This window comes from Pipistrellus kuhlii, unplaced genomic scaffold (assembly GCF_014108245.1).
Source record: "Pipistrellus kuhlii isolate mPipKuh1 unplaced genomic scaffold, mPipKuh1.p scaffold_m20_p_3, whole genome shotgun sequence".
In the NCBI taxonomy this organism is placed as follows: domain Eukaryota; kingdom Metazoa; phylum Chordata; class Mammalia; order Chiroptera; family Vespertilionidae; genus Pipistrellus; species Pipistrellus kuhlii.
The window spans coordinates 91,944,969-91,971,185 of record NW_023425529.1 but is presented as its reverse complement, the minus strand read 5'-3'; the positions used below and the strand labels follow the sequence as shown (position 1 = coordinate 91,971,185).

General features: G+C 40.2%; 1 protein-coding gene across 2 annotated transcripts in view; it reads left to right on the top strand.

Annotated features, from left to right (window-relative positions):
* Window positions 1-26,217, top strand: part of BRCA2 (BRCA2 DNA repair associated) — a 79,987-nt gene that overhangs the window by 35,474 nt on the left and 18,296 nt on the right. For both annotated transcript variants that reach the window (XM_045588513.1, XM_036456118.2), the window contains 5 exons: window positions 8,188-8,358; window positions 9,379-9,733; window positions 13,129-13,284; window positions 13,386-13,530; window positions 23,210-23,331. In XM_045588513.1, coding sequence (XP_045444469.1) covers window positions 8,188-8,358; window positions 9,379-9,733; window positions 13,129-13,284; window positions 13,386-13,530; window positions 23,210-23,331 — 949 coding nt within the window. The remainder of the gene's footprint in view (window positions 1-8,187; window positions 8,359-9,378; window positions 9,734-13,128; window positions 13,285-13,385; window positions 13,531-23,209; window positions 23,332-26,217) is intronic.

Sequence of the window (26,217 nt, the reverse complement as noted above, 5' to 3'; positions counted from 1 at the left end):
TAGTGAAGCTCTTTATCTGACCTTCGAATCTGAGTGATAGCTTTGCTGGATAGATTATCTTTGGCTGTAGGTTCTTGCTATTCATCACCTTGAATATTTCTTGCCATTCCCGTCTGGCCTGCATGGTTTCTGTTGAGAAATCAGCTGACAATCGTATAGGTGCTCCTTTATAAGTAACTACCTTCTTTGCTCTTGCTTCTTTTAATATTCTCTCTTTGTCTTTTGCTCTTGGAATCTTAATTATGATTTGTCTTGGTGTGGTCCTCTTTGGATTCCTTTTGTTTGGAGTTCTGTGCACTTCCTGGACTTGTAAGTCTAATTCTTTCACCAGGTGGGGAAAGTTTTCTGTCACTATTTCTTTCAGCATGTTTTTGATATCTTGCTCTCTCTCATCTTCTGGGACCCCCATAATTCTGATGTTGGTTCGCTTGAAGTTGTCCCAGAGGTTTCTTACATTATCTTCAACTTTCTGGATTCTCTGGCCTTCTCGCGTCTGTGGAAGAGTGTCTTCTGGCTCTTTATGTTCCAAATCTTTGACTTGATTCTTGCGATCTTCCAGTCTGTTTTTAGGACTTTGTATAATATTTTTTATTTCAGACAATGTATTCTTTATTTCTTGTTGATCCCTTATTATTTCTAGTTGATCCCTTTTCATATCCTCATAGGTCTTGTTTATTTTATCGGCCTTTTCTAGGAGATTCTTGAACAACCTTATAAGTGTGGTTTTGAACTCTATATCCAGTCGCTTTTTGTCCTCCATTTCTTTTGGTTTAGGCATTTTCGCAGGCAGCTTTCCTGATGGGGCGGGGTTTCAGGGTGGAGCCTACAGCCTTGGCTTCCGTCAGCCCCACCCTATGCGACTCCTGAGACTCAGGGTCCTTAAGTACTTGTTGCGAGCGCCTCTGAGAGAAAGGTGCCCTCGATTTTCGCCTGCTGCCAACTGTCTATGCTCTCCCCCAATGAGTCTGGTATTGGGGTTCAGTTCAGTTGGTAGTGGGATTGGAGGTGACGCTCAGAGCAGTCTGGAGCCCCTGTCTCCTTCCCGTCAGGGTAATCCCGTGGCACAGCCGGCCGGCCCTTCTCTGCGTGCAGTGTGCGCGCCTCCGGGACCTCCTTTTGCCGCTTCCCTGGAGTCCCGCCTTACAGCCCCGCTCTCTATGGATGAGCCTGGGTTTCCGGGGTCTGGCCTAGAATTGGGGTTCAGAGCAGTTGGAGCTGGGCCCAGCACAGTCGGAGCTTTTCTCTCCTTCCCGCTTGGGACCACCAGCCAGGCACTCGGCCTCCCTCCTCTCCGGCTCTGTCCTCTCCGCTCGCGCCGTGTGTCTCCGTACCTTGGGCTTTTACAGCTCCTCCGCACTTCCTTCTGGTTTTCTCCTTGCTTCTTGTTGTAGAATTTCCAGTCAGTCGACTTTCCTGTAGTTCTGGGTAATGTCCATTTTATATTTTAGTTGTATTTTGTTGAATGTTGTGTGCGGCTGCGGTTAGTTGCCTACCCGAGCAGCCATCTTGGATTCTCTCTGCCTCTGTCTCTCTATATATTTTTATTTCATCTTTTACTTTTTCTTTGATCCACTCTTTTTTTTAAAAAAATATACATTTTTTTATTAATTTTTTACAGAGAGGAAGGGAGAGAGAGAGAGTTAGAAATATCAATGAGAGAGTCATCGATCAGCTGCCTCTTGTACACACCCTACTGGGGATATGCCCGCAACCAAGGTACATGCCCCTGACCAGAATCGAACCCAGGACCCTTGAGTCCACAGGCCGACGCTCTATCCACTGAGCCAAAACGGTTTCGGCTCCACTCATTTTTTTTTAATAGTATGTTGTTTAATCTCCATGTGTTTGTGGGTTTCTTACCTTTTGCAGTTAAATTCTAATTTTAACCTGTTAACCGAGCGGGACCCATAAAAACGTCAAACGTAAACAATATCGGGAACAGGTAGGACGTATGAATATGTCCTTGAAATATATGTTGCGCCCTGAGAGGGACGGTATATATTGTATTTTTTGTAATCTTTTTTTTTTTAATATTTATTGACTTTTTACAGAGAGGAAGGATAGAGAATTAGAAATATCGATGAGATGAGAAACATCGATCAGCTGCTTCTTGCACACACCCCCACTGGGGATGTGCCAGCAACCAAGGTACATGCCCTTGACCGGAATCGAACCCGGGACCTTTAGGTCCGAAGGCCGACGCTCTATCCGGTTTTGGCTATTTTTTGTAATCTTTATCATTGTTTGTAAAATTTATAATTCGACGTGTCCATTTTTTTTTGTCGGTATTCTTTTGTATTTTTTTTGTAATTTTTTATTTTCCTTTGTGCTTTATATATATAAATAAACGAAAATATATATTTCATTTATTTTCATTAAGTATAAATAAATAAAAAATAATATGAAATTACGTCCTCCGGGCGTGACGTACTGACACGTCCTAGTGAAAGAGTACGTGCCCATTACAGGTTGCGTCATTAAAAAGGGAACTCTCCGGTTAAGGAATTGTGGTCAGAGAATATGGTTGGTATAATTTCAGTCTTCTTTAATTTGTTGATGCTAGTTTTGTGACCCAACATATGGTCTATCCTTGTGAATGTTTAATGTGCACTAGAATGTATAAGGTTGATATTTCTTTATTGATTTTTTTGTTTGGTTGATGTGTATAGAGCTGTCAATGGAATATTAAGGTCCCCAGCTATGATTGCATTTTGTTCTGTTTCTTCCTTTACTTCTATGAGTAGTTGTTTTATATACTTCAGGACTCCTTGGTTGGGTGCAGATATATTAAGAAGTGTTATGTTTTCTTGAGGTAGTATTCCCTTTTTCATTATAAAGTGTCCATCTTTGTCTCTTATTATCTTTGTTATCTTGAATTCTATTTTGTCAGATAAAGTATGACTATACCTGCTTTTCTAATGGTGTTATTTGCTTAGAGAATCATTTTCCACGTTTTACTTTGAATCTACCTTTATCTTGGCAGCTTTGATGTGTGTCTGGTAGGCAGCATATGGTTGGGTTTTGTTTTTTATCCACTCTGCACTCAGGGCCTCTTTATTGGTGAATTCAGACCTTTTACATTTAGGATAATTATTTATGTTTCAGGATTTTCTATAGACATTTAATCTTTTGTTTTCTGGGAGTTTTATGCTTCCATTTGGTTCTTTTGTGTTTCTGTCATTTTTCTTTGGTGGTATTCCATACTTCTTTTCTTTGTTTTCTCACTTTTTAAGCTATGTGTCCTGGTTTGGGGATTTTTATGTGTGGTTACCAATAGGTTTATAAAAATGCAGTTGCATAGATACCATAGTTTTGTGGGTTTTTTTCTTTTGAGTGCATCTGATCTTCATTTTCCTTTGCTAGTTCAGATTTCTCCTTTTTATGTTTTTGTTGTCACAGATTATACCTGTTTATGCTGTAAGTTTTTTGGTGCTCTTCCTCTTAGTGTTGTGACCTTATTTCTTTGTTTCATGTATTGTAGAAGAACTCCCTTGTGTATTTCTTGCAATGGATGCTTTTCTGGTGATAAAATCCCTTAGCTTCTGTATGTCTGGGAACGTCTTTATTTCTCCTTCATATTTAAAGGATAATTTTTCTGAGTATATTACTCATGGCTGGTAATTTCTTTCTTTCAGATGTTTGAATATTTGGTTCCACTCTCCTTTGGCCATAGAGTTTCTGCTGAGAAGTCAGATGAAATTCTAATAGATTTTCCTTTGTAGGTCACTTCCTTCTTTTCCCTGGTTCCTTTAAGAATGTTTTCTTTGTCATTGATTTTCAACAGTTTTATTACCAGCTGCCTTGAAGAGGACCTCTTTGGATTCATTGCTTTTTCAGGTGGAGTCAGATAATTATCATAGTGCTCTTTCATGTTTACTTATGCTCATGTCTCTTCTCTTTCCCTCTGTGTCATTTCTTGATTCCTATTTTCTATATCATTAATTCTTTCTTCCATCCGGTTAGCTCTATTTCTATCCTTAGTAGTTTACTCTTAATTTCCTTAATTGTATGCTTCATTTACAGGATTGCTGATTGGTATTTTTTTGGTTTTTTTGTTTGTTTGTTTTTTAATGTTTCAATCTCTTTGGTAATGTATTCATTTTGTTTGTTGACTTGTTTTCTGAGTGCATTGAATTGCCTGTTGAGTACTTTCAGAACTGCAATCTTGAAATCTCTGTCATTTACATCACATTTTTCCATATGTTCCAGCTTATTTTCTGGGGATTTTTCATTTTCTTTCTGATCATCCTTGTTACGGTGGTGATTCATGCTATCTGCTATTCTCCTTTTTCTAGGCATGTAGCTTTATACTATATTCTAGTAGTTGACACAGATTCATAAGATTTCTTTTTTACCTCTGTGATCTCCCAGATTTAACCTCCAAGGCTGCCATGATGGTGACCCCTGAGGTCCCATGGAGTCCCAACCACAGCACTCCACCTGGGCATCAGTCACCGAGGGAAACGGTGGCTCTACTGCAACACTGTTTATAGATAATCTTGTTTATAGATAATATACTTCTATACCTGACTTCAAGGGCAATGGGAGGTGAGTTTTGGGAGTTCCAAGTGGCAGCAGGGCTCTGTGGTTCTATTTCTTTGTCTGAAACACCACTGCCAGCTTGACAGTGGGGAGGCCCATGCTCTGTCAGTCCTGTCTGATTCAGACACTGTTCACTCCCTTGGCTCTCGCCCTGCAACTTTCTGTTCCTCCCAGCCGAAGGAAGAGCCTGCTCCTGTCTGCAGGGCTGGGTCTGTGGGCCATCTGCACTGTACCTCCTTCTTGTCTCCCTATTTATTCCTGGTTGCACACCTTTAGATGTTTCATACCTGGGTCTCTCAGGCGTGCATCTGTGTTGAGCAGGGATATCTTTGTTGAATTATAGTTGGTTAACTTATTTAAATTTCAGGGGTGGAGGACAAGGTGTGCTTACACTGCCGTTCCTCTGGCATCCTAGTGTGGAGTTCTGTTATGTTATTTTAAAACATAAATGTTAATTACATCTTTACTTGTCTCCTATAACAAATAATCTATCAATTCTAATTGGAAAAGTATGTAAGTTGTTGTATTCTTTTGTTGTATAAAGTAGACTCTAGAAGAGGTTAAAAGTAATGACCCTCTCACCCTAGGGGGTTCCTCATTTGGTTGAAGCATCTTTCCACACACCAAAAGGTTGATTCCTGCTCAGGGCACATACCTGTGTTGGGGGCTCAGTCCCCTGGCAGGACATGTACGAGAGGCAACCAATCAACCAATTGATGTTTCTCTCTCACATCTATCTTTCTCTCCCTCTCCCTCTCCCCCCCCTCTCCCCTCTCTCCCTCTCCCCCTCTCCCTCCCTCTCCCTCTCCTCTCCCTTCTCCCTCTCCCTCCGCTCCTCCCCTTTCCCCGTTTCCTCTCCCCATCCCTCTCTTCCTCTCCCCCCCCTCTTCCCTCCTTCCCCCCTCCCCCTCCCCCTCCCTCCCTCTCCCTCTTCCCCTCCTGCTCCTCTCCCCCTCCCTTTCCCTTTCCCTCGTCCCCCCTCCCTCTCCCTCTCCCTCTCCCTCTCCCCCTCCCCCTCCCCCTCCCTCTCCCCCCCTCCCCTCCCCCTCCTTTCCCTCTCTCCCCCTCCCTCTCCCTCTCCCCCTCCCTCCCCTCCCCCTCCCCTCCCCTCTCCTCTCCTCTCCCCTTCCCTCTCCTCGCCTCTCCTCTCCCCTCCCCCTCCCTCTCCCCTCCCCCTCCCTCTCCCCCCTCCCCCTCCCCCTTCCTTCCCTCTCCCCTCCTCTCCCCTCCCTCTCCCCCTCCCTCTCCCCCTCCCTCTCCCTCTCCCTCTCCCTCATCAATAAAAACATCCTCGGGTAAGGATTTTTAAGAAAGGATGACCCTGTAATCAGGTAAATATGTTCAGAATGTTTGAGTGCTGAGACTCAAGTAGTTTTTTTGGATCATTCAATATTGAGAACCTACTATGTGCCAGATACTATTTTGACTATTACTAATAAAAAAAAAAGAAAATCTTTGCCCTAAAAGTCTTACATTTCAGTGGCTTGGTCTGGAGTGGGGAAATAATTTTTTTTAATTAAGTAAATTGTATAGTTTATTAGATGGTGATAAATACTGTGATAGTAAAGCTGGAAAGGTGGCTTAGGGAGGGATGGAGAAAGGTGCATTTTTTAAAATAAAGTGTCAGGGAGGCTTCACTGCATCTGTGACATTTAATCAATGACCTAAAGGAGGTCAAGGAAGTGGGGACTACATCCTGGCTCTAATAGGGGAGCATGGTTATTTGAGGAACAGGAGGAAGTTTAGATAGCTGGAGTAGACTTTGTAGCAGGAGCAGGTGGAGAGGTAGGACCTTAAAGACCTTTGTAAGAATGTTGGCTTTTACTCTGAATAATCATTTTCACTTATAATTTTATATAATAAAAGTCTAATATGTACATTGACCAAGCGGCAGAATGACCTGTGGAACAACTGGTCACTTTGACGTGCACTGACCACCAGGGGGCAGGTGCTCAACACAGCAGCTGCCTCCCGCCAGCAGGCCCCAGGCTGACCAAGGCAGGTGCCAGTGTAGGGGGGACCCCTCCCCCTTATCCCCGATCGCCCACCAGTCGCCCCACAGATCGGCTCTGATTGCTGGCCAGGTCTAGGGACCCTATACATGCATGAATTTTGTGCACCAGGCCTCTAGTGTTTCATATTGAAATGTTTAAAGCAGCAGGTGACATGATCTGGCTTATTTTTGAAAGAAGACTCTGGCTACTTGTTGGAATCAGGCTGTAGGGAGGGGCAAGGGTAAAAGCAGAGAGACCACTTACGAAGCTATTACAGTAATCCAGGTGAAAAATAGTTGATTGGACCAAGGAGGTACAGTTGAGTTGGTGAAAAACAGTTGGATTCTGGGTATATTTTGAAGATGCCATCTTCAAAATATAGTCAAGGATGGATGAAGAGCGTGAGGGTGGCTCCAAAAATTTTGGCAGCAGTTGGAAGGATAATTACCAGGTGCAGAAAATTGAGAAGACCAAGGATGGAATGGAAACTGAGAGTTTCAATTTGGGACATTTGAAGTTCGGGATATCAGTAGACATGTAGGTGGAGATGTTGAATAGGCATTTGGAGTTCATAGGTAAAGTATAGGCCAAAGAAATCAATTTTAGAATTGTTGGGATATAGATGGAATTTAAAGCCATGAAAAAGAGACTGAGAAAGAGCAATCTCAAGTTAGGAATAAATGCTAGAGTATGGTGTGTTGCAAGCCAAGTGTTGATGGTGCTTCAGGAAATAGAGAATGACCAGCTATGTCAGTGCTGTTGATAGGTAAAGTAAGATGGAACTGAGATTGTTGGCTGGGTTTAGCAACATGGAGGTCATCACTGATCTTAATAAAATCAGTAATTTGGTGGGACAAAAGCCTGATCAGGATGCAGTAATAGGGTAGTGGAAGAAGAGGAATTAGAGAAAGAAACTGTAGTCATTCTTTCAGTCATTGCCAAAAGGAGAAGTAGAGAAGAGCAGTAGCTAGAGAAGGAAGTAGGTGGTGTTAGTTTCATTGTGTTTATTTGTTTGTTTTAAGGTAGAACAACTGTTTCTTATGCACTGGAATAAAATTGATGATGCAGGAGCGAGAGAAGGCATTTTTTAGATCAGTATCCTTGACTAGTCAAGGAAGGTTGGAAGCTTGTGTACAAAAGGCAGGAGAAGGCAAAGTGAAGGATACAGATGTTGGTGGGTTGGTATATGTAAGAGTGGAAGCTTATAGAAGTTTTCTCTTGATTATTTCTGTTCCTTAGTGAGACTGGGTGAAGAAGAAGAGTTTGAGATTTGAGCAGATAGAGGAGCACCAGGACTAGAGAAGGAAGTTCTTAAGTGATTTCTAAAAACAGTCTCTTTAATAAGAAAAATAATCTCAAATATAAGTATTTTAAGTTAAGGATTTCATTTTCCAGTTGAAATAATTGTATTGACTAGAATGTTTAGTGACTTTTTATAAGTATATTTTGATAGATAACAAATCGTTTTCTAAAATTATATTGCTATTGATTATATATTAACTCATAAAAATTTGTTAAATGATCTTGTAAAATATAGATTTTTGCCAAGAATAGTCATTGTTACCAAATTTAATATTACCTTACGTGGAGTTTTTTGTTGTTGTTTTGTTTTGTTTTGTTTTGCTATTTTATTCTACCTTCCTTTGTTCAGGGCTCTGTGTGACACCCCAGGTGTGGATCCAAAGCTTATTTCTAGAGGTTGGGTCTATAATCACTATAGATGGATTATATGGAAACTGGCAGCTATGGAATTTGCCTTTCCTAAGGAATTTGCTAATAGATGCCTAAGCCCAGAAATGGTGCTTCTTCAACTAAAATACAGGCAAGTTTAAAGCATTATATTATGTAATCATATCTTGGGTACAATTCAGACTTCTGTGCAGTCTGTGATTCATGTCATAGTGCAGGGATGGGGAACCACTTTTCTGCCAAGAGCCATTTTGATGTAATATCACTTGCAGGCCATACAAAATTATGAACTTAAAAATTAGTCTTCATTGAATTAATTCACCCCTAATGCCTTGGCAGGGCCAGACCAAATGATTTCAAGGGCCTTACATGGCCTGCGTGCTGGACATTCCCTACTCGTGTGGTAGAGGAACACAAGCCACCTTCCTGGCAGTGACAGTCGCTATCCCATACTGCTGGTCAGTTGTATGGAGTAATTAGTTCTCTTGTCATCCCCCAGGCCCTGCTTAAGAGAAATTACACATTCATACACTTCTTGCTTCCCTCTTCCTCCACCCCCTCCATAACTTACCAGTTTGATCCACTTTATGGGGATTGCTAATTAATAAAGCATCTTTGCATTTGGGAGGCTTTAATATTTAATTCATATTTTAATGGCATAACACGTAATATATTGCTAGCTACCGAATTTTAAATTCTCTTGTCTCAGTATTTCTTCAATAAAGTTACTGAAGTTTTTCAACTTGAGGCCCGGTGCATGGACCGGTGGGGTCTTTCGGGCTGGCCTGAGCCCTCTCGCAATCCAGGACCCCTTGGGGAATGTAATAGTGCACGAAGCAGCAGGTGGCTCCTGCTCATTCCAGCCCCACTGAGTGCTACCGGGGAGGCGGGAGAGGCCCACGCTGCCACAGCTGTGCTCAGCAACCGTGAGCCCAGCATCTGCTGCCCGTCACTGAACAGCCCTCCCACTGTGGGAGCGCGCTGACCACCAGGGGCCAGCTCCTTCATTGAGCGTGTGCCCTGGTGGTCAGTGCATATCATAGCAACCGGTCAACTGGTCATTTGGTTGCTAGGCAAATATATATATTATTCATTGACTGTTTTTACATTGAAATTGTACTCACAATTCCTAAAATAACAATTTTATTTTTAGATATGATATGGAAATTGATAGAAGTCAAAGATCCGCTATAAAAAAGATAACAGAAAGGGATGATACAGCTGCAAAAACACTTGTTCTCTGTGTTTCTGAAATACTTTCACCAAGCACAAGTCTAACTGAAACTTCTAACAGCAAAACTGGTGGTGTGGATACCAGCAAAACAGCTATTGTGGAACTGACTGATGGATGGTATGCTGCGAAGGCCCAGCTGGACCCTCCCCTCTCAGCTCTAGTGCAGAAAGGTAGACTGGCTGTCGGTCAGAAGATCATCACTCACGGAGCAGAACTGGTGGGCTCTCCTGATGCCTGTCCGCCTCTTGAAGCCCCAGAATCTCTTATGCTAAAGGTAAGTTAAATTAATACACTTTCAGTTAAATTCTAAAAAAGTTTTTACATTTGGAATGTTAAATATACTTATACCTGTTAAGGCTATTCTGTTTCTTGAAAATATACTGATAATCTCAGTATAAAATGGCAGATTCCTCAGATACACTTCTCATAACGTATCTCCATCATTAAGTGGCACGCGATTTTATAAGGCTCATGACCCCAAAAAACATTGATGCAACCCTGCCTGATCCTCTATTCATGCCCCACAGAGGCAACCACTGTAAATCCCTTTGGCTGTTTCTTTGCTTATATGCTGTATTTTCTTCTCTCCTTCAGTTTAGACCTTTATTAACTTCTTACTGTGAAAGAGGGGTGACATTTTTATTCAATGTTTACATTATAATGACTATGAAAAATATTTTTTGCAACTCAGAAATATACTATGAGTACATTTCATTTCTTTTTTTAAATATATTTTTATTGATTTCAGAGAGGAAGGGAGAGAGAGAGAAAATGAGAGAGGATCATTGATTGACTTTCTCCTGCATGCCCTCACAGGGACTCGAACTCACAACCTGGGCATGTGCTCTGACTGAGAATCAAACCTTGACCTCCAGTCACATGTGTCAAACACAAGGCCCGCGGGCCAAATCCGTCCCGCCAGGCCTTGCAATGTGGCCCGCACCGCGCTGTCATCACTGCACTCCGCTGCGTTTCCATCACAATGACAGTTTATGACTGTTCAGTAAACCATTCGGCCCGCGATTTAGGCTGGATTTTAGATTTTGGCCCCTTCTCTGATTGAGTTCGACACCCCTATTTCATAGGTCAATGCTCAGTCACTGAGCCATGCAGGCCAGGTTACACTTACTTTCTTTACAACTCACTGCTTTCTCTGGAGTTACTGACTATCTTGCTTTTTGTTTTTGTTTTTGTTTTTCTTAATTTTCTGTGTTTTTACTACCAATTCATTCCCACACAGGAGCTATGTAAAACTCATCTCAATGTGATAAAATACCTTTATTGGTTCCATTTATTTTTCTTTATGATTCTTGAACTTCTCCATATTCTTTCTTTATCCTTAAATGGTTATTTTTTATCTATGCTGCACAGGTATCATCCTAAACAGTATTTTCACCTCTTTTCTATGTCAGTAGCCCTGTTTTCTGAATTTTATTCTAAATTCCTATGTTTATTCTTTAGTTTTAAGGACACACAGCCTCCAGAGCCTTTTTGAGAAAGGAGCATGCAGCTCTTTTGATTATATTGTAAGGTTGGCCAAATATAGAATTTGCAGTTGAAATAATTTCTTTTAATTTTGAAGACATTTTCTCTATTACCTTCTTGCTTCTAGTATAGCTTCTGCTATGTTCAGTGCTATTCTTATTCTCAGTCCTTCACTATGGGATCTGTTTCTAAGACATTTTCAACATTATTTGTCTCCAGTATTCTGAAATTTCATAATAATATACTTTAGTATCGGCCTTATTTTGTAATTATTGTCCTGGGTACACAGTGGCAATCAGTCTATAAACATTTGTCCTTCATTGATTTCTGAGAAATTTTCTTGAAGTCGTTCTTCTTTTAATAAAATATATTTTTATTGATTTTAGGGAGAGAGGAAGAGAGAGGGAGAGAAAGATTGAGACATCAATGAGAAACATCAATCCGCTTCCTCCTGCATGCCCCCTCTTGGGGATCGAGCCCACAACCCAGGCATGTACCCTGACCAGAAATGGAACTGGTACCCTCTTGGCCCTGACACACTTGCTCGATGCAGGATTGCCACCAACCCTCAGTTGTAAAATACACAGTATCTGTGAAGTGTAATAAAACATAGTGCAATGAAACAAGATATGCCAGAAGTCAGATTTATATAACATTAAGACTCCATGGCAGTATGAACAATTTTGGGGGGAAAAACACAGTTTTATTGAAGTATAATTCACACACTATGCAATTTACCTACTGAAAGTGACAATTCTGTGATTCAACTCTATCCATTACCACAATCAGTTTTAGAGCATTTTCATCACCAGCCCACTCATCTGTTGGCAGTGCCCATCCTCCTGAGCTATCAAACTCCCACAAGTCTTCCTCAACCTAAAAAGAAAAAAAGAAAGCCTTACCTCTGCTATGCACTCTTTGGACATTGTGTAATAGGTTTCCCTCTTTCCATGACTAAATCTCTCTCTCAGACAATCATAAACTTCACCAAGTGTTTCCTCTAATATTTCCAGTACCCACCTGGCACCATACATAGTTATTATGTTATTATTGACTGTATTCCCTATACTGTATTTTATATCACCATAACTATTTCATAACTACCAATTTGTACCTCTTAATCCTTTCCTTTTTAAGATATTATATTTTGGCTGAGACTGGTTTGGCTCAGTGGATAGAGCGTCGGCCTGCAGACTGAAAGGTCCCGGGTTCAATTCCGGTCAAGGGCATGTACCTTGGTTGCGGGCACATCCCCAGTGCGGGGTGTGCAAGAGGCAGCTGGTCGATGTTTCTCTCTCATTGACTTTTGTAGCTCTCTATCTCTCTCTCCCTTCTTCTCTGTAAAATATCAATGAAATATATTTTTTAAAAAATAAAATAAAAGTACTAGAGGCCCAGTGCACGGATTCATGCACATTGAAAGAAATTTAATTAGAAGAAATATTTTAGAGGCCATAGAGGGACCACGGGAGATTGGCTCCAGGGCATGTCCAGCCCATCTCGCCAAGTCCCCATTGGGGCCAATCAGGGCCAGCCAGCTGGGGGGTGGGGGTGGGGGTTACACAGGAATCTCCAAGGTGTGTCCAGCTCATCTCTCCCAGTCCTGATAGAAGTCACTTGGCTGTGGAGGGATCGAAGGAGGGCTCCAGACATGTCCGGCCCATCTTTTCCAGTCTCAGTCGGGGCCAGTTGGGGCTGACTGGCTAGGAAGGGACCACAGGTGGTTGGCCAGCCAGGGAGGGACTATGGGAGAGCTCCAAGGTATGTCCAGCCTGTCTCACCCAGTCCTGATCAGAGCTGATCAGGGCCAGGGAGGGACTATGGGAGGGCTCCAGGGTATGTCCAGCCTGTCTCACCCAGTCCTGATCAGGGCTGATCAAGGCCAGGGAGGGACTATGGGAGGGCTCCAGGGTATGTCCAGCCTGTCTCGCCAAATCCTGATCGTCTGGACCCCGAGGAGCAAGCTAAACTACTGGTCAGAGCATCTGTCCCCTGGTGGTCAGTGCACCTCATAGCAACTGGCCAAACGTCGAATGAACAGTTGGACACAGCATATTAGGCTTTTATTATATAGGATAATATTTTTAAAGCAATTCTAAAAGAATGAAAATATTGTGAAATCTGAAATAGAATGGAATATTATCTACTTAACTTATAAATCCATGTATTCCTTAATTTGTCCAGATTTCTGCAAACAGTACCCGGCCTGCTTGCTGGTATGCCAAGCTTGGATTCTCTCCAGACCCTAGACCTTTTCCTCTCCCCTTGTCATCACTTTTCAGTGATGGAGGAAATGTTGGCTGTGTTGATGTAGTTATTCAAAGAGCATATCCTATGCAGGTATGACATATTCTTGAAACTTACTCTATATTACTCTTTTGAGACAGTTAATTTGAATGATTCCTCCTTACCATGTATTTCTGTTTGATGTATTATTACAGTGGATGGAGAAGACGTCGTCTGGATTATACATATTTCGCAATGAAAGAGAAGAGGAAAAGGAAGCAGCAAAATATGCAGAGGCTCAACAAAGGCAACTAGAAGCCTTATTCACTAAAATTCAAACAGAATTTGAAGAGCATGAAGGTAAAGTGAATTGTATATTACAAGTTTATTTGTATGAAAAGTGTTTTTATTAGAATTTTTGGAGGCTTCTAATTTAATTTTATAATTAGATCAATTGTCTTTATTTTAAGTAATAGTTTGTTTTTAACTCTGAATCAATTTTTTCTGTTTTAAAAAAATATTGTTACATAGATATATAACTAAGCATTGAACTGACCCCAAATTATTACATTTTTATTCAACACACCGAGCTTTTAGATACTTGTAATTGTCATTAGATAATAATGCATGACATATCCATTGCACTATTCAGAAGTCTTAAACTCCCTCTTAAGCTTCAGTACTAAAGCATTTATAGTCCCTTTTTTGGCATGAGAGGTAAAAAAAAATATAGCAGCAAGGGAAAGAACTATTAAATTATTTTTCCCTAGATAAATCCTGTATTATATCACTTATATGTGAAGTGTCTGAAAAAGGCAAACTCGTAAAAAAAAATAAAAAATAAAAAAAGGAGAGTGTAATGGTTGTTACCAGGAAATGGGGTGGGGCAATAATACTGATGGTGTCTAAGGTACAAAATTGAAATAAGGAGTAAATAAGCCAGAGATCTAGTGCACAGTACCTAAACTGATAAAAGCGTAATATGCTAATTAGACTGGATGTTCTTTTGGACGACCTTCTGGTCAAAGCCGGGGCTATGAGGGAAGCCCGGGTCCTGGTGCAGAGGGAAGCCAGGGAAGGAAGGCCTACTCTTGCACGAATTTTGTGTATCAGGCCTCTAATAGTGAATATAAAGAACAATATTGTACAACAGTTATCCAATGTGATAAGTATTCGTACAAAGGCTATCATATTACAGTGTGTGTGTCCAAGTAACAGGTTGCATACCTTAAATTACCACAGTGTTACATGTCAAATACATTCAATATAAAAAAAGAAAAACGCTCAGAAAATTATTTTCCCCTAAGCCATTGTCATTCTCTTTTTTCCAGTGTCCTTATGTTTACTACTAGAGGCCAGCTACACGAAATTCATGCACGGGGTGAGGGGAGGGAGGGTGTCCCTCATCCCAGCCTGCACTCTCACCAATCTGTGACTCCTTGAGGGATGTCTGACTGCCCGTTTAGGCCCAATCCCAGTGGGATCACTGCCCTCTGGTGGTCAGTGCGTTCCCACAGCCAACCTCCTGCAGCTCCTCTTCCCCTCCCCGCCCCACTCCCAACTGCTTGCCTGCCTGCCCGCCTGCCTGCCTGCCTGCCTGATTGCCCCTAACTGTTTGTGTCTGCCAGCCTGATCATCCCCTAATCACTCCCCTGCCAGCCTAATCAATGCCTAACTGCTCCCCTGCAGGCCTGGTTGTCCCTAACTGTCCTCTCTTGCCAGCCTGGATGCCCCCAACTGCCCTCCCCTGTAGGCCTGGTTGCTCCCAACTACCCTCCCTTGCTGGCCCGATCACACCTAACTTCCCTCCCTTGCCAGCCTGGTTGCCTCTAACTGTCCTCCCCTGCCAACCCAATTGCCCCTAACTACCCTTCCCTGCTGACCTGGGAGGGAAGTTAGGTGTGATCAGGCCAGCCTGGTAACCCCCACTCCCCTCCCCTGCTGGCCTGGTTCCCCCAAACTGCCCTCCCTTTCAGGCCTGGTCTCTCCCAACTGCCCTCCCCTGCTGGCCTGATAGCCCATACTGCCCTCCCCTTGCTGGCCATCTTGTGGTGGCCATCTTGTGTCCACATGGAGTGGCCATCTTATGTGTTGGAGTAATGGTCAATTTGCATATTACCTCTTTATTAGATAGGATATAACTTTTGCATTTCTTGATATTGTAGTTGTTGGGCTTTACATTATTATACTTGGAGCCAGAACTTATTTTCCCAGTGGCATCGATTTTAATTGTAAAAATCATAGTGTTTTTTGCTTACAAGACATGAAATTTACTTTTTTACTATCTTCTTTATTGCTGTAACTTTATGTTCTGCTTTTCTTCATGATTTTTCTATATTATTTAGCATCATATATATAAATCTCAAAAAACGTAGACTCAAATTTGATGTGCGTAACATATTACTAGCTCATGCTGTTTTCATGATTAAGTAGATCATGAAATTATTTATAATTTACAAATTACTCTAATCAAGTAAACTCTTCGATAATTTTTTATTTTTTTATTTTTTTTTATTTTTTTTTTAATTTATTTATTTATTTATTTATTTTACATATTTTAATGATTTTTTTTTTTTGCCCCCCTCCCTCCCTCCCCCATAGCCCCTCCCTCCCCATAGTTTTATGTCCATTGGTTGTACTTATATGCATGTATACAAGTCCTTCGGTTGATCTATTATCTCCCCCAGATCCTCCTCCCCTCCCCGCTGTAATTTGACAATCTGCTTGTTGCTTTACTGTCTCTATATCTATCTTTTGGTTCATAAGTTTATAATGCTCTTTATTATCCACAAATGAGTGAGGTCATGTGGTGTTTCTCTTTAATTGATTGGCTTATTTCACTCAGCATGATGTTCTCCAATTCCATCCAGGTTGCTGCAAATGATGAGAATTCCTTCTTCTTTATGGCAGCATAGTATTCCATTGTGTAGATGTACCATAGTTTTTTGATCCAATCATCTGCTGACGGGCACCTAGGCTGTTTCCAAATTCTGGCTATTGTAGATTGTGCTGCTATGAACATAGGGGTGCATATATCCTTTCTGATTGGTGTTTCTAGTTTCTTGGGATATATTCCTAGGAGTGGGATTACTGGGTCAAATGGGAGTTCCATTTTCAGTTTTTTGAGGAAACTCCACACTGTTCTCCACAGTGGTTGCACCAGTCTGCATTCCCACCAGCAGTGCACGAGGGTTCCTTTTTCTCCGCAACCTCGCCAACACTTGTCGTTTGTCGATTTGTTGATGTTGGCCATTCTGACAGGTGTGAGATGGTACCGCATTGTTGTTTTGATTTGCATCTCTCGTATAATTAGTGACTTTGAGCATGTTTTCATGTGCCTTTTGGCCTTCCTTCTGTCTTCTTTTGAAAATATTCTATTTAGGTCCCTTGCCCATTTCTTAATTGGATCATTCATCTTCCTTTTATTTAGTTGTATCAGCTGTCTGTAGATGTTAGAGATTAAACCTTTATCAGTGGTGTTATTTGCAAATATGTTCTCCCACACCATGGGCTTTCTTGTTGTTTTGTTGATGGTTTCTTTTGCTGTAAAAAAGCTTTTTATTTTGATGTAGTCCCATTTGTTTATTTTCTCTTTAGCTTCCATTGCCCTAGGGGCAGTATCAGTGAAGAAGTTCTTTTGGCATACGTCTGAGATTTTGCTGCCTGAAGATGCTTCTAGTATTTTTATGGTTTCCCGTCTGATGTTTAAGTCCTGTATCCAATTTGAGTTTATTTTTGTGTATGGTGTAAGTTGGTGATCTAGTTTCATTCTTTTGCATGTGTCTACCCAATTTTCCCAACACCATTTATTGAAGAAACTGTCTTGACTCCATTGTATATTCTTTCCTCCTTTGTCAAATATTAATTGAGCATATTGATTTGGGTTTATATCTGGGTTCTCGATTCTATTCCATTGATCTATATGTCTGTTCTTGTGCCAGTACCAGGCTGTTTTGAGAACAGTGGCTTTGTAATACAGTTTGAAGTCCGGTATTGAGATCCCTCCTACTTTACCCTTCTTTCTCAGGATTGCTGTGGCTATTCGGGGTCTTTTATTGTTCCAAATGAACTGTTGGAGAGTTCTTTCTAGGTCAGTGAAATATGCCCTTGGTATTTTAATGGGGAGTGCATTGAACCTATAGATTGCTTTAGGAAGTATGGACATTTTGATGATGTTGATTCTACCAATCCATGAACATGGTATGTTCTTCCATCTCCTTACATCATCCTCTATCTCTTTTTTCAGTGTCGTGTAATTTTCTGCATATAGATCCTTTACTTCCTTAGTTAAATTTATTCCTAGGTATCTTAATTTTTTTGGTGCGATGGTAAATGGAATTGCTTTTTTAGTCTCTGTTTCTGTAGTTTCACTGTTGGTGTATAGAAATGCCATGGATTTCTTGGCGTTAATTTTGTATCCTGCTACATTGCCAAATTCATTTATTAAGTCAATTAGTTTCTTAATGGAGTCTTTTGGGTTCTTTATGTACAATATCATGTCATCTGCAAATAAGGATAACTTTACTTCTTCTTTTCCAATTTGGATGCCTTTTATTTCGTCCTCTTGTCTAATTGCAATGGCTAGTACTTCCAGTACTATGTCAAACAGGAGTGGCGAAAGTGGGCATCCCTGTCTTGTTCCTGTTCTTAGAGGGAATGGTTTTAGTTTTTGCCCATTGAGTATAATGTTGGCTGTGGGTTTATCATATATAGCTTTTATTATGTTGAGGTATGATCCTTGTACTCCCACTTTGTTAAGAGTTTTTATCAGGAAAGGGTGTTGGATTTTATCGAATGCTTTTTCTGCATCAATTGATATGACTATATGATTTTTATCTTTCAATTTGTTTATGTGATGTATCACGTTTATTGATTTGCGGATATTGTACCATCCTTGCATTCCTGGAATAAATCCTACTTGGTCATGGTGTATGATCTTTGTGATGCTCTGCTGGAGCCGATTTGCTAGGATTTTGTTGAGGATTTTGGCATCTATGTTCATGAGGGATATTGGCCTGTAATTCTCTTTCATTGAGTTGTCTTTATCTGGTTTTGGTATTAGGGTGATGCTGGCTTCATAGAAGGAGTTTGGAAGTGTTCCTTCCTCTTGAATTTTTTGGAAAAGTCTGAGGAGGATAGGTTTTAGTTCTTCCTTGAATGTTTGGTAAAACTCTCCTGTGAAGCCATCTGGCCCTGGGCTTTTGTTTGCTGGAAGCTTTCTGATGACTGTTTCAATTTCTTCCCAAGTCACTGGTCTATTGAGATTTTTAGATTCTTCCTGATCGAGTTTTGGAAGTTTGTATTTTTCTAGGAATATGTCCATTTCCTCCAGGTTGTTCAGTTTGTTGGAATAGAGTTGTTCGTAGTATTTTGTAACAATCCGTTGTATTTCGTTGGGGTCTGTTGTTATTTCACCTCTTTCATTTCTGATTTTGTTTATTTGGGTCCTCTCTCTTTGTTTCTTAGTTAGCCTGGCTAGAGGTTCATCTATCTTGTTTATTCTTTCAAAGAACCAGCTCTTGGTTTTGTTGATCTTATGTATTGTTTTTTGGTCTCTATGTCGTTTATCTGTGCTCTGATTTTTGTTATTTCCTTCCTTCTGCTTACACTGGGCTTTTCTTGTTGCTCCTTTTCTAACTCTTTGAGTTGTAGAGTTAGATCATCTGTTACCCCTTTTTCTAGTTTTTTGCAATAGGCTTGTAAGGATATGAACTTCCCTCTCAAGACTGCTTTTGCTGTGTCCCATAGATTTTGGATTGTTGTGTTTTCATTGTCATTTGTTTCCAGGATGTTTTTAATTTCTTCCTTGATTTCTCTGGTAACCCAGTCCTTGTTTAATAGCGTGCTGTTTAGTCTCCATGTGTTTGATTTCTTTGGATTATTTTTATTGTAGTTAATTTCCAGTTTTATGCCATTATGGTCTGAGAAGATACTTGATATGATTTCTATCTTCTTGAATTTGAAGAGACTTTGCCTATGACCCAAAATGTGGTCTATCTTTGAGAATGTCCCATGTGCACTTGAGAAGAATGTATATTCTGTGGCTTTGGGGTGGAGTGTTCTGAAGATGTCAATTAATTCCATCTGGTCTAGTGAGTCACTTAGGATCGATATTTCTTTGCTGTTTTTTTGTTTAGATGATTTGTCGAAGGGTGACAGTGGGGTATTAAAATCTCCTACTATGATTGTATTGCTATTAATCTCTCTCTTAATGTCCTCCAGCAGTTTTTTTATGTATTTGGTTGCTCCTGTATTGGGTGCATATATATTTACCAGGGTTATTTCTTCTTGTTGGATTGTTCCCTTTAGTATTATGAAATGGCCTTCATTATCTCTTATTATGTCCTTCACTCTGAGATCTAATTTGTCAGATATAAGTATTGCTACCCCAGCTTTTTTTTCATTTCCATTTGCCTGGAAAACTTTTTTCCATCCCTTCACCCTCAGTCTGTGTGCATCTTTTTTTCTGAGGTGGGTTTCTTGTAGACAACAGATGTATGGGTCTTGTTTTCTTATCCAATCTGATACCCTATGTCTTTTGATTGGAGCATTTAATCCATTTACATTTAAGGTTATTATTGATAGGTACACATTTGACGCCATTTTTATTCTATACCCGTGTTCCTTCTTCACTTCCTATTTCTTTATTTTTACAGTAGACCCTTTAGCATTTCTTGCATTACTGGTTTGGTGGAGATAAATTCCTTCAGTCTTTTTTTGTCTGTGAAGCTCCTGATTTCCCCTTCAATTTTGATTGATAGCCTTGCTGGGTACAGTATTCTTGGATTCAGACCCTTCCTTTGCATGACTTTGTATATTTCATCCCATTCCCTTCTGGCCTGGTAAGTTTCTGTTGAGAAATCAGTTGCTAGTCTGATGGGGGTTCCTTTGTATGTAACTTTCTGTCTCTCTCTGGCTGCTTTTAAGATTCTTACTTTGTCATTGTTGTTTGCCAATTTGATTATAATGTGCCTTGGAGTCTGTCTTCTGGGATTCATTTTGCTTGGGACTCTGCGAGCATCTTGGATTTGTGTGGGTTTTTTCTTCTCTATTTCAGGAAAGTTTTCTGTCATTATTTCTTGAAATACTTTTTCCATGTCTACCTCAGTTTCCTTTCCTTCTGGAACCCCTATTATTCGAATATTATTTTGTTTTGTAATGTCCCAAAGCTCCCGTAGGCTCTCCTCCTGCTTTTTAATCTTTTTTTCTAGAAGCTGCTCTACTTGGGTATTTTTTTCCATCTTATCTTCTAGCTCACTGATGCGGTCCTCTGCTTCCTCTAGTCTACTCTTGATGCTTTCTATTGAGTTCTTCATGGTAGCGATGTCATTTTTTATTTCTTCTTGGTTCTTCTTCAATTCTTCATGGTTCTTCCTCATTTCTTCTTGGTTATTGTCAAATTTCTCTTCCATTCTTTTTAGCCAGCCTATGATCATTATTCTGAATTCTTGCTCTGGTAGGCTGCTTACCTCGGGCTCGTTTACTTCCTTTTCTGGTGATGCCTGCTTTTCTTTCATGTGCGGACTATGTTTTTGTCTCCCCATGGCCTCTCTTCTCAGGATGTCTGGTTATGTGGTGTTCCTTCTCCTGCGTTGATTTAAAATTTGAAAATACAAACACTACCTGGTACAACACAAGAGGCACTTAACAGGAATGTACTTACAATATTAATAACCTTTAGTAAAGGTGACCACTAGAGAAAGGCAACTTAGGGGATAGGAGAGAAGGAAGAAAGGTAAAAATAAAATAAAGAAAAATTTTAAAAAGTAAAAATTAAAATTAAAAAAAAATTAAGTAAATAAAATAAAAAAAGAGGGATAAAGAGATAGAAAAAGAGGAAAAAAAGTAATGACAAAATAAAGTTGGAAAACAGGAAAAAAAGAAAGGAGAGGAAAGAGAAAGAGAGAGAAGAAGCAAACTAAAAGAGAAATGGGAAACAAACTATATGTATGTGGAGAAAACTGCCATAGAACAACCACTGAACCCAGCTAATGCCAGTAACAATACTTGGAGATTAATACAAACTACAATATCCCCTATTATTAAGTAAGGCTATGATATACAGAAGTAAAAGATACAAACAAAAACAGAGTATTTTTTTAAAAAAAAATACAAAGCAACAATAACAACACAGTAATAATCATAACAATTTCACTAACAAGCCTAAAAATTCACAATAATCAACCTTCACACAAACAATGCGAAAAGGATAGAGGGGAGAACAGTTTTTCTTTCTTTTTTTTTTTTTTTTTTTTTTTTTTTTTAACTAGTTAATATAGTGCAGAGATTGGTATTTATACACTTGGATCAGGGGTTGGAACATAGGTCTATAAGTATAGTGAGAGTTTTAGCAGGGGGTATACAGAAAGAATGGAGGAAAAACTAAAGCCGGAAAGGGATAGGATAAACCGTAGACTAAAAGGGTAAAGTTTAGCAAGAGAGTGATGGTGTAAAGGTCGAGTTGAGATAGGGTTGAATGATGCTATAGTAGAGATTAAAATAGAATGAAGGTTACTCCCAAGGTAAAATAAAGAAAAAAAATAAAATGGTACTGAAGAGGGAAAAAAAAAAAAAAAAAATTGCAAAATAGCAGTAGTAATAGTGATGATAGAGATTGAAAAATGTAATAATTAAAAAGGTAAAATCAAGTAAGGAAAAAAAATCGTTTCTTAAGTAAAAGATATAAAAAATGAAGATTAAATAAAAGAGGTAAAAAATGAAAATAAAATAATAGTAAAATTAGCATAAAAATGTCCAGTAGTGGTCATTCACTTCCTCTGTTAATGTATTTGGCACTCCTGATTCTCGGCCCAAAAAGTCTTGCAGTTCCCAGCATTCCACTGCACCTCAGATTTGTAAGGTAATCCTTAATTTTAAGTAGACTATATCTTAGTTATTTGTGTCCATTTATTTTTGATTAATTAAAAGATAAAGGAAAAGAAAAGAGAAGGAAAAAAAAAAAAAAAAAAAGGGGGGGGGGCAGTTTGTAATTCAGCTCTTAGGTGTCAGTGTTACTGGTTTGACCTCCCAGTCTTTTTGGTTGCTCTGGTCTTCTTTCTCTATGGCTCTAGCTGGCAGGGTGCCAGCTGGCTCCCAGACTATCTCTTCTGGTACAGATCCCTTGTTTCCAGGAAGGCAATTTCCCCCTGCAATTTCCCCGGATATGTCCAGCTGGGCAGTCCTTCCCTAGTATTCAGAAGCAAGGGGGTGAAGGGGATCAGGCACCAAGGTGTCCAGATGTTCCGCCCTTGGCGAAACAGCCGAGATTCTTAACGCTCTGTCCAGTGACCTGTGGCGTTTTAAACAAGTCCCGCTTCTGGGGAGGATTACGTCAAACCCAGCACTAGGTGTCGCTGCAGCCTTCTTTGGGTGCTGCTCGGCGTCCGGTAGTGCGCGCTCCCGGCTACCCTGAGGGAGGGGTTGGAGCTCCCCGGCTACCGTAGCCGCCTGGGCCGCGGGACCCCGGTCCCCTAGGCTGTCCCCGCAAACTCTGACCTTTCCGTGGGTGACCGAAGAACTCCCCGGATTCCACGCGCCCGTGCCGATTCGGGCTTCTCAGCTGCTTGATGGACCTCCCCGCTGTGTGTTTTTCCAGGCCTCAGGGATGCTCCTCCTTTCCTGGTAAGATGGCGCTGCCTTCTCTCCGCGAGAGCTCGCTGGGAGAGCCGCTGCAGCCGCGGCAGTGCTGGCCTCTTGGTCAGGAAATCTTGTCCAACGGACCTTTCCTTACCTTCCTAGAGAATTCCGAAGCCCCTTAGCTGCCAATCAACATTCCCTGAGCGACTCAGACGCTGTTTCTGTCTGTTCTGGGACCAGAGTCAGAACAAGTCCGACTGTTCGGTCGCCATCTTCAAGCTCCGCCTCCTCGATAATTTTTTAAACCATGAACATAGCAGCTTCACATTTTCCTAGAAAACTTTTAGCAGATAAATTGTTTCTTATTTTTTAATCTCCCTTCTTTGTGTGTTTTTTGCTTGGTTGTCTTGTTTTCAGCACTGTTAAGTTTGTGGTTTAGCTAATTAGTGATTTTTTTTTCTAGAAAATATAACAAAACAATGTACACCATCACGTGCACTAACCAGGCAACAAGTCTGTGCTCTGCAGGATGGAGCAGAGCTCTATGAAGCAGTAAAAACTGTGCCAGACCCCAGTTACCTTGAGGTGAGAGAGGAAGAGGGCATAACAGTAAGCTTTAAGGTGAAAGATGTGGGCACTTTGTCTGGCCATCATGGGAAGCGGGGTGTTGAAATGCTGTTTCTCAAAGGGGGCATGTGCATATTTGGGTTTGCAATGAGGAGCCAAACCACAGTGATATATTTTTAATTCTGTATCAAATAGAAGATAGGAGTGTTAAATAATATTATATATTAAATTAGAGGCCCAGTGCACAACATTCATGCACTATCGGGGGTCCGCAGCCTAGGACCCCTTGGGGGATGTCCACCTGCTGGCTTATGCGCAATCCCCCGGACATGCCTCTGGCAGTCTGGGGCTCCTTATTGCCCGCCTGCAGCAGAGGCAGGAAAGGTTCCCACCACTGCAGCTGCACTCACCAGCTGTGAGCCCAGTTTCCGGCTGAGTGGCGCTCCCCCGTGGGAGTTTGCTGACCACCACTAGGCAGCTCCTGTGTTGAGCATCTGCCTCCTGATAGTCAGTGCGCGTCATAGTGACCGGTTGTTCCACTGATGGGTCAATTTGCATATTAGCCTTTTATTTTATAGGATAAATGTGGCTTAAAATGCAGGCAAAACTTGTTTACTTTTAAGATGAAATAAGTATCTTAATTTCCATGTTCTCAGCTCTTCTCAGATCTTTCTCAAGAGTGTTTTATAATTCGCTGTTTCAAAGGTATTTAAATGGACAAGTGCAGAAGTACTGAACTGTGTTAGAAATACCACAGGCTTTAGAATCAGGGCTCTGCCATTTACTAGCCAAGCAAATTAGGCATAAAATAGCTATACAATGATCGTAAAATAATTTGTTTTAGGATCAAATTAGGTAATATATATAAAAGTGTATTGTTATTAAAGTTTCTTATAAATGTTAATTGCTGTTAGAACATCATTTCATATATGAAGATAAGATACCTTCTAAATTTTTAGACACCAGGAATCTAATTAATGCAAGCATTAGTTTGCTAGATAGGAAAGAGGTGAGAAATTCTAGGAAAACTATTTTTGTTTATTGATTAATCTCATTTATTTGATGATAATAAATCTTGTATGTAGCTTTAAGTTTCTTAAACAATGGGACTACAAAATAAACAATACTCCATTAGGAGAGTAAGCAGTGCTATTCTGAATAGAATTGCCTCACATTCCCAAAAGGGTACTTAAATTCTCCAGGTAAAAAGTGAGTCAGTTTGAAAGCCTGTGAGTGTACTTCCTACAAGTCTATAAATTAAGGCTTTATTTTACTTTCCTGAAACATTTTTTGTGTCTATCACTTATATTAATTATATATGTTGAAGCTTGTGCTTTCTCTGAGTTATCATGAAGATACTTTTTTTTTAATTTCTTTATTGATTATGGTATCATATAATTGTCCTTATTCCCCCATTCCCATCCCATCCCCCCCTCCCCCCGGTGTCCATGACCACTGGTTAGGCTTATATGCATGCTCACAAGTTCTTTGGTTGATTAAAATTTGTGGATGAAATTAAAACTATCTTCATAAGAATGAAGATAGTTTTAATTTCATCCACAAATTTTAATGAAGTATTTATTAGGCTGGTATCCTTTTATATAATTTATTTATAAAGAGGAAGTAATGAGCAGAATAAGAGTTGGAAGACTAAGTTCTGGACCTAGTCCTGATTTTTGTAACTGGACAAGCGATGTATCTCTTAGGCTTTCTTTCTACCTTCTATCAGGGGATGCCTGAGAGGAGCTTATCTATCAGGTTCTGATTTATGATTCTGAGGTTCACTCAGATCAACTGATCACTATAATTCTTACAGGGAAAAATAGGCATCAATTTATAAAATACCCTGTTAAAAGGATTTGTTTTCTGTGACAATGCTAATGTTGTGGGACTTTGGAAATCACAGATTTATTTTTAATTCATGTTTTAAACATTGTTTTCATTTTTAGCCCCTTTGCAGGGTACAGAGAGTTCAAGTGTCCCTTCCCCATGTAGATCAGATTAACATTTATAAGGCAGTAGTAGTCTAGTGCATTATGTGTTAGATTCTATTTCCTGTTTTGTTTTATTTTATTTTATTTTTTTTATTCATTCTTGTTAACACTGGGTGAGATTTTCAAGAAGTAGAGCAGTTTGGTGAAGTGATTGTTGAAAAGTGTGGAGGCAGCAAGAAGTGTTTATAGCACGTGTCTGTTTGGTTTTGCTTTGTTTTTTCATTGACTTTGAGAGAGAGACATTAATTTGTTGTTCCACTTGTTTATGCATTCGTTGGTTTATTCTTTTATGTGCCCTGACCAGAGATTGATCCTGCAACCTTGGCGCATTGTGACCGTGCTGTAACCAGCTGAGCTGGCCAGGGCTCAGACGTGTCTGTTTTAAGTTGTTCTACTGTTCCAGGGAGTTCATGAAATTACACTATGGGGGCCAAAAATGAGGGTTCTTGAGCTAACCCTACTTGTGTGCCTCTGCAGTTATTTATTCTCTGCACCTCAGTTTCATCATCTACAACATGGAAATGATAACAGTATCTACCTCATAGGATTATAATACAGATCAAATAAATTAATACATTTATCACACATAGATCCATTTCTTAAATAGAGTGAGCCTTTACATGTTAGCCATTTATTATGTCACCTATATTGATAGATATGATTATTAGAGTACATTTATAAAGAGGGGAAATTTGTAACAAAGATTAGGAAACAGTTTAAGACACCAGAACATATTTGTTATGTGATGAGTATATTAATCTCAATTTTTATATTGTCACACTTTTTAAAAAAATATCTTATTGATTTTTTTACAGAGAGGAATAGAAAGTTAGAAACATTTTTTACAGAGAGGGATAGAGAACCAGAAACATTGATAAGAGAGAGACATCGATCAGCTGCCTCCTGCACA